Source organism: Osmerus eperlanus, chromosome 1 (genome assembly GCF_963692335.1).
Source record: "Osmerus eperlanus chromosome 1, fOsmEpe2.1, whole genome shotgun sequence".
Taxonomy (NCBI): Eukaryota; Metazoa; Chordata; class Actinopteri; order Osmeriformes; family Osmeridae; genus Osmerus; species Osmerus eperlanus.
In genome coordinates, this window is record NC_085018.1 from 21,308,824 (window position 1) to 21,322,483 (window position 13,660).

General features: G+C 45.8%; 1 protein-coding gene across 4 annotated transcripts in view; it reads left to right on the forward strand.

The window, feature by feature from the left end:
* Window positions 1-13,660, forward strand: part of prickle2b (prickle homolog 2b) — a 64,052-nt gene that overhangs the window by 42,190 nt on the left and 8,202 nt on the right. For 3 of the 4 annotated variants that reach the window (XM_062469853.1, XM_062469876.1, XM_062469869.1), the window contains one exon: window positions 11,568-11,751. In XM_062469853.1, coding sequence (XP_062325837.1) covers window positions 11,568-11,751 — 184 coding nt within the window. Of the gene's footprint in view, window positions 1-6,623; window positions 7,047-11,567; window positions 11,752-13,660 lie in introns of those variants that run through there. The other variant, XM_062469860.1, reaches the window with a different exon arrangement.

Consider the following 13,660-nt stretch of genomic DNA (forward strand, 5'->3'; position numbering starts at 1 on the left):
CAGTGGGTTCATTGATGATGTTATGCCTCCCCACCTAACCCAGACACTGTTACAAGTCCAGTCCCAAATTCACCCCCCCCTCTCCCTCTTTACAAGCAATGCTACGAATAATCTCCATACATAATCAGTATCATTGTGTTTGTAGGGACTCTGGATCCGACCAATGGCTACTAACTGTGTCAGGATGAATGAGGGTCTTCCATATGTGGGTCAGAGAGCCCTGCCTTGTGTCTGGATCTCCAGGAGGGCGAGAGGGTGTGTTTCTCCTGCCCATGCCTTCTCGGGGCAGCCCTGGCTGGGCTACACAGAGGCTCGTCTGTGCCTGGAGAACCAAAGGAACTCCGGGAGCCCGCGGGGAAGATAAACGTGCTGTGAAGAGCGTGCGAAGAGCGTGGAGGGTGTGAAAGGAGGCAAGACACAGGATTTCTTCAGAGGAGGCACATTTTCTCCCCCTGGTCTCTCCGACAGACATAGAAACACTAACAAACAGGCATAGACACATTCACATACACAGTGTGGTTCACAGTTCAAATAAACAGAGTCGAATGGCAGGCTGGTCTAGTATAAACAGCCGTGGGCCTGGGTCATTTAGTTCCTCTCATGGTGTTGCTCTCTCAGTGATTACTAATGGCCCACAGTCTCTACATAAGAAGAACGAAGAGGAAGAAACGGCAGCAAAACTGTGGAGCAAAACCCATTTAAATGTAGGAATAGTGAGCATTTGTTTTCAGTGTTACTACCTGGTGCAATGCAAACCTGCTGAAATACCTAAGACTTTAATACATTTTTCTGTGTGTGAGTTACTCAAACAGGAAAAGGGAAGGTTTTAGGCTATAATACTTGGCTCAGTAGAGAATACGTGCACGTGTGTGTGAGCGTGCGTGCGTGCATGCGCGCGTGCCTGATGACAGTTCACAGGTTGGATGAGTCACTAGTCCTTCAGCCAGTGATCTCTCTTCTGTCCTTGTGGTGCCAATAACCTCAGTCCCATCTCAGCCCACAGTCAATGCAGTTCATTGATACTGAAACCCACAGCTCTCTCAAGCCCAGAGTAATGGCAGTTTGTATCTCAAGCCCAGAGTAATGGCAGCTTGTATCTCAAGCCCAGAGTAATGGCAGTTTGTATCTCAAGCCCAGAGTAATGGCAGCTTGTCAACAATCCATAATAGCCCCAGACCCTGTGGAAGGAATCACTGTGGCTATATCGACTGTGTGTGTTTGTTTGTTTGTGTGTGTGTGTGTGTGCGCGTGCCTTATGCTCATAATTGATCCCTGTTTGTTGGATGAAATTAAGTAATAAGGTAGCGTTGAGGAGCAATGTATTGCCTGAGCGCCTGACAGACCGTTGGAGGTGAACGAATGGATGCTTGCATCACTTCAGGTTTGGTTGAGATGAAATGCTGTTGATTGGATGATAGACCCCCCTCTAAGGAGCTCAACATTGTGATAAGCCACCCTGCATGTTTTTTTTCTGTCATCAGCTTGTCTTCTATTCAACAAACTCCTAAATCCGATTTTTTAATGCCTGTTGTATGTCTATTTTCACTGTAATTGTTGCATAATGGGATATAATTGTTCCTTGTCGTACAAAGCAAATGAAAGTGATTCTTCTTTTGTCCCACTGTATTATCCAATCAGTTCATTTTAGAGTAGCCTGCAGTGCTCCAACCTGCTTCCCACAGTGAGATAGATATCTAAATGAAACAATTTAGGCTGAATTATTGAGGTGAAAGGGGACAAATGGGCTTGTGATTAGGGCGGCTAGTTCTTCCACACGATCAATCCTGGTTGCTTTGGCATTAAATAGATAAGACAGACTTCATACGAGCACTGAAATGCAATATGGTCTGTTATATGATTTACTAACCTCCAATAACGGAATGGATCTTCCCCTGCAGTAAGGGATTTGTTGCTTGTATCATTGTGTCATTAGATTTTAGGGTTGTGTTGGCTGTTGTAAATCTTAGAGGTATTTCGATATTCAGCCAAAAGTAATATTCCACCTCAGATAAATGAAAGTGTGTCCTGGCCTTCTATCCTCTCTCTCTCTGTCTCCCCTCTCACTCTCTCTCCTGTAACAGGAAACTACAGCAGTTCATCCTGGGCTCAGATCCACACCCTGCCTGACTTTCTATGCTGATTCATTTGCCAGACATTTGTGTGTGTGTCCATGATATGGGTGCAAAAGGAAGTTAAAATGATGTGCCCCTCTCCAGACCCACTTTACATTATAGCTTCTTGGAAGGCTGACACATGAATCACTCCTGGTTCCATTTTGGAGGTATCGTTTGAAGGTGGAAGTGGCACAAATGAGCTCAAATATATTTTAATTGCATTTTAACAAACATAATCAGCATGACTGACAGGTTCTGAAATGTTATCCTTCTTTAGTTATTTGCCCCCCCCCCCAAAAAAAAACACACGCTGCCTGATGTAGCTAGAGGAGGAGAAGTGGAAGCTGGGAAGATATTCTGCTGTCGGTTAGAATTGTGTTGATAACAAATTGCAGATCAAACTAAGCTCTTTGTCCACATAAGCATTGTGCTGTGAACTCTGGCTCTTCCTGAACTTGAATGGACAGAAGCCCTTAGGCCTGGCTCTTTCTGAAAGATCCCTCTCTCTCCTTCCAGCAGTCTTCCCATCTCACCCAAACTAAATATTTAAGCATGGCATACTTGAGCGTTGAGTTTATTTAACTAAAAGTTTGGGCTTAAACCATTACAAGAGTGCTCTGGAGAAAGTGGAGCGCCACACAGGTGACTGTCTCCAGCAGGAGGGGTTGATCACTCTGGACGTGTTGACTGTGCTGGGGGCTCCAGGCCGAGGGGAAACCTCTTACATGTACGTGCTCCTCTCAACAGGTTTCTAGCGGCCTGTCTAAACCTTTAAAAAAGTATCAATTCTATGTATGATTTTCTTTCGCAGAAGTTCGAGCAAATCGGGTTTGTAGTTTCCACTCTCGTTTTACATCCAGGGAATATTTTCCAAGAGGTATTTTCAACGTGTAGTTTTTCTTGTCTACGATCTATCGTTCCTCGCCTGGTAATGCTCATGTTCTTTTAATGCTCCAGAAAAGTAGTATGAGCATCGAGGGTCACCTACCACAATGGCTTATTGTGTTGTCCTGCGTATTCTGACAGAATGAGCTAATATCATGTATCACGCTGCAGTGTTGTTTCCCTGCTGTGGCCAGGCTAATGAGGATTCTAATATCCATTATTAATGGAACATCTGGTCACTCCGGATGGCAGCCGTGGCGACTGCAGGTAGAGGGCTGCTGTGGTCTGAGAGGCTGTGGAAAGTTCTAGAGTGAAGCTCCCACTCACCACAGATGCCTAATCATTCTCAGTGGGAGAGATCCGGCCCTTGGAGCTGCAGAGGTACTGACACACACACTGGAGGTCATGAGGACTCTGGATCATTGAAATAGAAATAAATGTGTCGTGTCAGTGGTATGCTATAGTGTTTATGAGTCATTGTGGTACGTATGAACAGTTGGGTCATGAAAGCCAGGATACTGATGGGAAATAGTAATAATACTGTCACAACTGCCATTTCATATATTTCATTCCACAATTCCCCATATTGTACATTTACTACAGCATAACCTCTTCACTTCCTCTAAAAGCTCCTCCCATCCGCTCCACAGGCCAATATGACCCAGTTATGTTTTGAATCAGAATCCACATGTAGAGCTAGGAATGCTCACGTAGAAACAGCCCTGTGCAGCGCAGGTTCCCAAACGTGCTCTGTAGCCCCAGAGACCTGCTGTCCAAGGTAGAGATGGATGGTCTGATGGATGGTTGGTTGGTTGGTTGGTTGGTAGGGGGGGGGGGAGCTCACCTCTCCACTGAAGAGCCCTTGAAGAAGTGTGCCAGAAGGGGCTGAAATAACCCCCCCCCCCCCTCGAGTCATTTCACAAGGTCAGTCTCAGAGGCTCGGCCCGGGCCCTCCCTGCAGGGAGAGACCTCTCTGTGGCCTAATGGCTTCCACAGCCTGCTGGACGCCTCCACACCCCAGAGACTGACTGACTGACGGACAGAGAGAGAGAGGAGGGAAGGACTGGTTGACAAATCCAAAGCTGATTCAAAATGTTGCCAAAATGGCTTTTTGGTTCTTTCCTCCCTTTCTCTCTTCAGTGCCTAATACAATGTCACCACTCGGCCCGTGTACAATTAATCCATTTAAGGTTCAACATGGAGTGTGTAATAGACACTTATCTGCTCTGGGAACACTGTTACAGAAGGGCTGTTGAGTATCCTCTGCCCCAGTCTCGCCTCTCTCTAAATCCAGTTTATGGACAAAGTATATGGGATTGGCTGATAGAAGAGAATTGTGGGGTGGTGTGGCAGAGATTTTTGGAATTACTCCAATCCCCCACTCCCCCTACCCTAAATTGGCAGAGCCAAACCTTGCCCTGCTTCCAAAGAGGAATGTGGTTGATTATTTCATCGAAGTGTCACACCAGAAAATTCTCTTTCATTTCTTTCTCTCCTTCTTTCGTTCTCCTCTCTTTCTCTATTTATTTCTCTCTCCTCTCTCTGTTGGATGTCAGCTGTTGGGGTGAGTCCCAGCTGCTTGCGTGTTGACTCAGAATGATAGCCATCAGCATTTGCCACATGAAAGGAGATGAGAGGGTGGTGTTCTTGTGACAAAAAATGACATTGAAGATTATTTTGGATTGTTGGATCAACTCCATGTTTGAATAGTAGACCACAGTGACAACATTCAGCATTTTTACATGTTTCCCCTTTTATAAATTCCTTCCTTCCTTGACAAATATTCTTGCCAAATATTGTTGTATGATAAGATCCTTTCAAGACTATAACTTGCTAGTTCTTTCCCTCAGGGCAACAAGTGTACACTATCACTCATCCTGTGTTTTTATAGGTACAAAAGCCTTGTTATGCTCTAGCATGCTTTGAAACGGAGGGAACCTGTTTATCTCCCGGTCTAAAATTACCAAGATGAGGCTCTCCATCTCTTCAGCCGAGTTAGTGCTATCTGTGGCATGTTCCCCGACCCCGCCATGCTTTTATAGGGGGCTCAGGAAGGCATTTAAAGCAGCCTGCTGCAGGCTGGAGACCAGTTTATTGGGGAAAGGTCCCAACTTATCTGGGGCAGCCACAGACCCGGGACCAGTGCACCCGCTCTGTGGCTGGAGCGAGCTGAGACGCTGTCACTTAGGGTTCCCTGTAAAAGCCTGTGGATAGGCCTTAAGTACAGGCTGAGAGGTAATTGATACTCTTGTGTTTGTAAAGGGGTAGGGATTATGTGTGCTGGTGTGTGGGTCTGGGCCATACCAAACCGACGAGAGGTGCTTGGCCACGTGTGAGAGGGAGATTGAGGCTAGAAACAAATAACAGAAATCTGAAGTACCGGAGGCCAACTCTGGAACGTCTAAACTTCACCAGAACGGAGAGGAGAGAGATCTTAGCTTTGACCTCAAACTGAGATGTTGTCATAGCCATGGGCTGTTTTCAATAGCTTCAAAGCTTATGTACTTTCCTGTTGTAGTGTTTATCTGCATAGAAGGCTTTGAGGAAATATAAACACAAACTTTGATTTGATTCCAAACCCGCTCCCTTTCATTTTCCTCTTCTATTTTATTTATCATCATCCATAGATAGTAACTCTGCTGTTTTGCCATGTTTGGCTATTACTTTTCCTCTCTCAACGCAAGCAGCACTAGACAAACACAAATTAGCATAGCAGCAACAGTCCAAGCAGACAGATTCCAGAACATGATTGGTCAGTATTACTGGCTTGCATGGCTTATAGCCATGCAAGTGTTTGACAGATTAAGTGAAACTAAAATAGCCAAAATGGAGGTAATCTGTTAGAGATCCATCAGGGTGTTTGTTCTGTCACTCGTGTAGCTTGATTCCATGACTCCACAATTAAGACATCAACAAACCAGATCCCTAACAGTGTAAAAACATTCTCAGGGCATGTGTTTTGGTTGCTCTACCGAAGTTAAAATAAGGATGTGGTGGAGGTGAAAAGCCTCAAAAGAAAAGCAACACAAATGACCACGCCACAACCTTTTAAGATATTACACCTGTTAGAGCACTGTAGCTATGTTGGTCTACTGTGGTGTTATTAGATTTGCCGTCTTAAAAGTTATACCACTTTACCAGTGCATAAACGTGCACTTGTAGTGCATAAAGGATATGTTTTTATGACGTTCCTTATTCCATTGCACAATACTATTCTATAGGCCTATTGTGCTTTTTTTTGGTCTGTAAGCCTGTTATCCATTATCTTGCTAATGCCAGTATGTTAAGCATCGCCGTTATGTTCGCCGTGGCTCTCCCTTTCCCCAGGACAGTATCCCGCGGCTCTTCTGTTCAGTCGTCCCTTCTCTCAGTCTCCCTTTCTCTCAGGCTTTCTGTTTCTGCTTAGCGGATTGCCCAGGGGCAGTTGATTCAGGAAAGTGTTTTAATTTGCATGCAAATGATTCCAAAACACAAGCCATTCACGTCGCTAATTATACCACTGTTTAGGCCGGTGACTTGCTGACATCACGCGTGGTCCTTAGTATTCGGGGTGGGGGGGCGGTGCAAGGGGGGCAGTGTGCGCAGAAGAGAAGCAACTCCGCTATTCAGTCATTGGCGAGCGAGACTCTCTTCCTAGCGCTCCGTGCGGTTACGCACCGAAGGAGTCCCCATGGATCACCATTCTACTCACTAGCTCACGGACGCCAGCCTCTAAAGCGGATTCATTGGTTTGGATAGTACTGTTTGGAGCTTTCGTTTCGAAGTGTTGAAAAGGGAGAATTGTATGCTTGCGCCAAGAGTTGGATTTTCTCAATTCAGAGGTTCCGGTCGTTTACATCCGAGGAGTGGAGTTCAGGGTAGCGGAGGGGACATTATATAGGGAAAGAGTTTGCGGCGTCGCCACCAGAGAGTGAGGTAGAGTGGGGTGTTTCGTGGCAAGACTGAGGTGGAGGAACTGTGTAAAGTGTGCAATGAGGAAAGACAGTTTTGAAACTATCAGCACTGAGAGCAGGGGTCTGGACTCCCTCCCTTCTACTTTTTAAGAAGGTAAGCATACATCGCACCTTTTGCTCACTAGCCAAGCTGTGTTTGCACAGCTGAGCAGGATAGCGTCTAAATGTCTGTCTTTGTAGCCTTTTCAGAATTAAATTAAATTATTGATGTCGAATCTTTTTCCCCCCATCTTACATAGACCACTCTCAATTAAACCATACTCAAATATTACCCATGTGACAACTCTAAAATATTTTATTATCATTATTATAAGGATTTAATCATCTCCGAAAAGCGTTCTAATTTAGTTCTCACAAAGTTTGAGTTTACCGTTTAATGCGCTGCGTTTCAGCATAGCCCTCTCTAGACTGCAACAATCTTGGGCTCTGTCTCAGTTCGTCATCGAAGCGAGAAAAAGCTACTGGACGTTTTTTATCCCCTTTCTCTCCGTGGCGCAGCGGTCAAACCGGCCTGCACTTTTCAGACGGATTATAGTCTTTGTTGTGTTGCCTCTGTTCTGTCCGGCTACGGGATTGATTGAGTCAGTGTAGGTCACTTTGGATTAGCATATGAACGGACTGATTGAGGAATAATGAATAATGTGAGTTCAGCAGCTGGCCCCGAGGGTCGATCTCTGACGAAGAAGTCTGTCGGTCTCAAAATAGTCATTTTACGTCTCTGACAGTAGGCTTACATATGAATTCGCAGATGATTATAAACCAAGGTCAAAAAGATTGCTGCCTTTATATTTTTCCAGTCAATTGTTGTGTTGACTGGGATTCAGATTTAGTTTATCAAAGTAATTTCCTTTCAGATAGACGAATGTTGGAACAAATGCATTATCCCAGTATAATTATTATAACTTGGCTACACGGGTGATTTGCTCCGTGGTTGCAGGTCAGTTTCTCACTATTAAAGTCAAGCTTCCTTGGGTACAACCGATGTCTTGAAAGGCAAAAAGAACCTGTCTCCTTGGTGACGTATCTAACTACATAGCTCTTACGTTTATTAAACAAGTCAACACTTATAAATAAGTAACATGATCTGCATGAAGCAGTCAGTGCTGAGTAGCATCTCCTTCAGTTAGAGGTTACAGAAATCTCATTTCCTCATTTCCTGGACTGCCCACACTAGACTTTTATGAGTGTGAAGATGGTGTTTCTCAATCAGAGAGGAAAATGTATATTTGTCTCATCCACGGAGCGCATAGTGTATAGCTGTGTTACGTTTTAAGTTGGTGTTTGTACTTGTGTGTTATCTGTAGGTGTGTGTGTGGTGTGTTGGGTTATCTACAGGTGCCTGTGTGTTGCAGGAGCAAGGGGTAGGACAGTGATGTATTACAGCAGATGGTCACAAACCCAATCTGAATCAAGGGTAACATATTGGAAGTAGTTGTCTGTGAGTGCTAGTAAATGTATTTGTTGAGTTCAGTTCTTGTCAGAAAAACTTCCAGTCCAATTTAACTTTGTTTAAACCATTCCATATCTGCCCCAAGTCAATGTACAGACTGTAGGGAGACAAAATCACTTAAAAATATATATAAAAAACAGCTTAATTGAAGGAAAACTATGTATGAAGACGTTCATCTATCTGAACAAAGGGTAGTCAAAAGGTTTGTTTTTTAAAGTCCTCCTTTTTTCCCTGTACTTCCAAAGAAAACAAGTAAGAAAGAAGAGACTTGGCCAGTGCATGCACCCAGCTGTTGTCAGTCCTCTCCTGTCCTCTGTAGAGCTACCATTTAAAAATCGACCGGCGGACCAGGATGATGCCATGGAAAAGCTGCAGTGGTTCTGGGAGTGAATGGGGGTTGAGGTTTCTTATGAATACCACATCCAGCTCACCAAGGCCAGCCCTGTGTCATTGGGAGCAGATTTTTAGAATAGCAGAGAATAGAAAAGGTTCTGTCGATGTGTCCTAAAGCTGTGCTCTGAACTGTTTTATGGCCTAACTTGATCGGTTATGAAGTGAAGCCCAGCTGTGTGAACCCAACCCATTTCAACGTTTTCTAGTATCCTTAGAAGAACTGTTGTCCCAGTTTTTGCATGTGGTAAACAATGGATGCCACGCACAACCAGAGCATGCGAAACCTGCCAGGATTCAAGTCTGGCGTCTTAGTTGTATTGGTTGAAATGTCACTTTTTAACTGGGGCTGTATAGTTGATGGATGTCCTATCAGACTGTGGCTATCTAAACACCACCGTTACCAAGGTAATTGGCAGGAGTGGCACGAGGATAATTAACCCGGTGTGGTAAATGATTGTCTGCTTGGAGCACAGTCACAGGGATTACTGTCCAACCATACCCCCCCCCTTCACCCCCTCGAGGAGGCTTCCTCCTCACATCGACCAATGAAAATCCTGCTGTTATGTCCCCCAGGGGAGGGAAGGCCAGTCCGGTTTAGGGAGGAAAACAGTTGACTTCATTCTCTTCTCTTAACCCTGGGGCTTCTTTACGAGGCGTTTGTGATGTACTTGACTTGTATTACCAGAGCCCTCAATCCCTCCTAATTGAAATCATGCAGATGACATGGGGGAACTTGGGCTAGGGTTTCAGTGGGAGAGCCCAGTCTTGTGCTGCATGCGGTAAATCATGAGATCTGGAGGGAAACACAGGCATATCTCTGCCAGTCCTGATGTAGTGAGGCAAGATGTTTCTGTGGTGAATCATTGGCAGACACAGCCATACATCCAGAATGAGAGACCGAGGTGGAGAACAAATGGGAGAGGGAGAGAGAGGATCCGGGGAGAGCTACGGTGATAGAGTAGGAAAGACGGCGGCTCCCCAGATCTCAAGCTCCTGCCCTCTTGCCGTCAAACAACCGAGATTGTGAGAGGTGCCAAGTTGGGCTCTGAAGTTTTTCTGTCCTCTGCACAGGAATGCAGTGCAAAATGCTGTCCAGTAGGGCTGATGTGCTCCAGCAAGCTATGTTTAAATCCCTATCTCTAAGCCTGCTCCCTGTCAGGCAGAATCATCCAGTAACCTGAATGAAAAGAGTGGGAGATGTGTGTATGTGTGCCTGTTCATTACTTGTTTATTAGGCCTGTTACCACATTCCCCCCCCGAACAGCTCTCCTGCTCTAATGCAGCATGTTGAGTTTTTGTGAGAGAAAGAAACCAGAGAAAGAGAGCAGGTGTCATCTGGTTAATCACACATGCATTAGTAATGATGGAGATGTGCTGTGTTGTAATGAGGAGGCTCGTGGTACAGCCCCAGGCAGTGGAGACGTAGCACTGGGAGGGGTTGTTAAGACCCCCCCCCCCTCCCCTCCCCTGCCAAGGGCTTGTCAGAAGGTTGATGACTTAGTCTGCAGGAACTGGCTCTCTGCACCCCTTAACACCCCATCAATATTCATCATGCAATATCTTGACGTTTCAGTATTCATGCAGTCTGTTGGCAAGCTTGTACCTTCCAGGAATGCGAGGTTGATTGTCCTTGCTCAAGGGTACTGGAGTTGCAGTTTGCCTAATGTCCGACAGAGTGATGGTGCTCATTCTGGCAGCACTGGTCTGTCCATCAGTCACCGAGCAAATCACAAAGAGGCGACTGAATGAAGAAAAAACTATGGGCATATCATGGGCATATCATTGCATACTTTTTTGAAGGATACGCAGTAGGTGTTGCACCTACATAAATTGCACACTAAGCTTTGTAAAAGGCTCCAGGCCAGCTCCATCGAGGAGGCCCAGTCAGACAGACCATCAGTCAGCCTGTCCGAAGCCTCTCCACTTTGCTACCTGACAGGCATCTGTCTGTGGGGCTAATGGGATTGGCTCCTTGTTTGGGTTGCCTGTGGGCTAGGAAAGGTTAATTGGATGTGACCTACTGGCCACCCGGTGTTTCCCCTGGGTACTGGGTCAAGCGATTTGAAGGACATCAAAGTTATATATACTAGTGGCTTTGTTGTGCTTGCTTGATTATAACACATCAAGTCATAGTGTGTTTAGTTTGTGTGTGTTCCTTTGCTGTCTTTGTCTTCTATGTGCTTTCATGTTGAGGAGAACGTTTTTATACATGTGCACTACCAGGGAAGTAACTCAAACTCCCAATCCCTGCTCCCTGAGTAGACACAGATACTGTCCTTTTATGACTGGGTGACTCCTCTTGATTGAAGAGTCGAGGGTTATCCTCTCATAGCATCTGCAAGCGTTTGAAGCAAACCTTGTAAAGGCTGAGGGAGATGTGTGTATTTACTGTACTGCTTTCCATCAATGTCAATAGCTTGGGGCGAATCATTTCCATAACCTGTTTGTCATTATGGTCTCTCTCCAATTGCCAAGAGGATCGCGAGGGATAGAGTATCTCTGAGACTCGACTCTCATAGCGAGAGCCACAGCAGGAAGCCTTGATATGTGAACTTCAACCTTTTGAACTGTGGAGGGAGTTTAAATGTCAAATCTTCCTCCTCCTGGCTGTAGAACGCCTCAGAACAAAGACAAGTAGACATCAGAATGTGGCTCATCTAATTATGCCATTAATAAAGTCTAAAATCCACCGTCGTACTTTTCGTCATGACAACCTTCAGAGGCCCTTTCTCCAGACGTCATTCACATCTGTCTTCTCTCTGCGTCTTGCAGGAAGATCTGTGTCCATTGTAAGTGTCGTCGCGAGGAGCATGTTGTGACGGCCATGCCTCTGGAGATGGAGAAGACGGTCACCAAGCTGATGTACGACTTCCAGAGGAACTCCACCTCTGACGATGACTCCGGCTGTGCCCTGGAGGAGTACGCCTGGGTGCCTCCCGGACTGAAACCTGAACAGGTATCGGCCCCTCTCGCCCACACACACGAGCATGCTCCCCATACACACACAAGCACGCTCCCCATACACACACAAGCACGCTCCCCATACACACACAAGCACGCTCCCCACACACACACAAGCACGCTCCCCATACACACACAAGCACGCCCACCACACACACACGAGCACGCTCACTTGTTACGTGTTAGGTTATGTGGAAAGGAGAATAGTCCCAGTCGTTGAATTACTTTCTCATTCATTCTGCTTGCAAAATGTTTACTGAATCATTCATTCCTTTTTACTGGCCCTACGAAGCTGAGCTCTACACAAACACATCAAATGGACCGTGCTCTTTTACCATAACCATTTATAAGACTCCAGTGGACTGTAGGTGTGCATATGTGAGCGTGTTCTTTATTGGACTGTGAAGCTTTTTATAGACGGGAGTTTCATTTTCTTGATGAACTGACAGCAAGCCTTATTGCCTGGGCAATGAGGTGGTCAATACACCGTTAGCCTGGACCCGTTTTGGGTTGCCCCCAAGCTGAGCACAGCCATTTGTCATTCCCCAAGGGTCACATGTGACCTCCAGTCAATTACCATTCCGTCTGCAAGGAAGCGCTGCACATGCCTGGTGGGCTGGGGAGGAGTCGGGGCTGGCAAAGGGATTGTGTATTGGATAGCAAAAGCTGAAACCTTTCACCTACATACATGTACAGGAGTTTATATTTCAGCTTAGTTTCCTAAATTACATGACATTTGAGAATTGTATTTTTAGTTATCTGTTTTTAATTCTAATTTTCGCGTAGCTGTCGATCTCCTCCCAACCGGGTCTGCTAGTTTGTGGAGCCGGGTATGTTGTTTGACCTCTGAGAGGGGCGGAAGGCATCCCATTGAGGGGGTTTTCGTCACCCAGCCCTTTGCCGCCACAGAGAGAGAGGGTGAATACTAGATAATCTCCTGGATCTGAGCAGTGGGTTTAGATTTCTCCACAGGGACCGCGTCTCACTGCTCTGTGCAGACCAGCCTGCTATTCACTCTCTACTGGTGTCAAGTCACCATGTTGTAACTGTAGATGTTTTGCCTAAGCCTGTTGACGCTATTCAATCCGATATGGTTTCCAGATTTTGGGGGTAAGTCGTATATAGGCATATATGAGAGCTCTGGCTGTATGTGAGGCTGTACAAACCACACCAAACTCTGCAAAATGTTTGCATACTGAATTATAGACTTCACATTACATATGTGATTTGTTCCATTCATCATTGCTCATTCCTGAAACACAGATTTTTATCAAAGGAAGATCTGAGGTTGCTGACTCTCTTATCCGGCCGTCACTGAGCGGGCTGGAGACATTTTGGGCTCAGGCTCAGGATGCTCCAGCCAATCCACACCCTCTCTGGATGTAAGACCTAATAAAATGTCAGGAAGTTGCCAGGAAACCGTGCGTAGAAGCCAAATATGTTCCTAAGCAGCCGTTGCTGATGTATCTCTGTTGCTGCTGGAGCCTGATGTTCCACCTATTGCCACAGGAGACGGCTCCTCTACATGCCAGGAACCTCAGAAAGCTTTGAGATTCCTTGGCCAAGAACTAGTAGACCTATTCCACACTCACTTCAGGTTGCATTTCATCTAGTGTGCACTGTAAATGTATAGGCAACCATGGCTCCCTGTCTTATCCTGACATTGTTTTACCTGGCATGTCCTACTCTTCCATGTTGCTAATAGTGTGTTTCTGGAGTGTGGTATGTCCAATAAACACTTGAGCTTGTTGGTACAGTTTGTCAGGGCTGGTTACTGGGGAAAGTATTGTGTCTGTCAGGCCTGCCAGTGAGCAGAGATGAAAACCAGCTGTGAAGGGGTTCCTACCCCTGTCACTGTCCCACTCGAACACAATTTCCACTGCCTGTAAAACATGTCTCTCTGT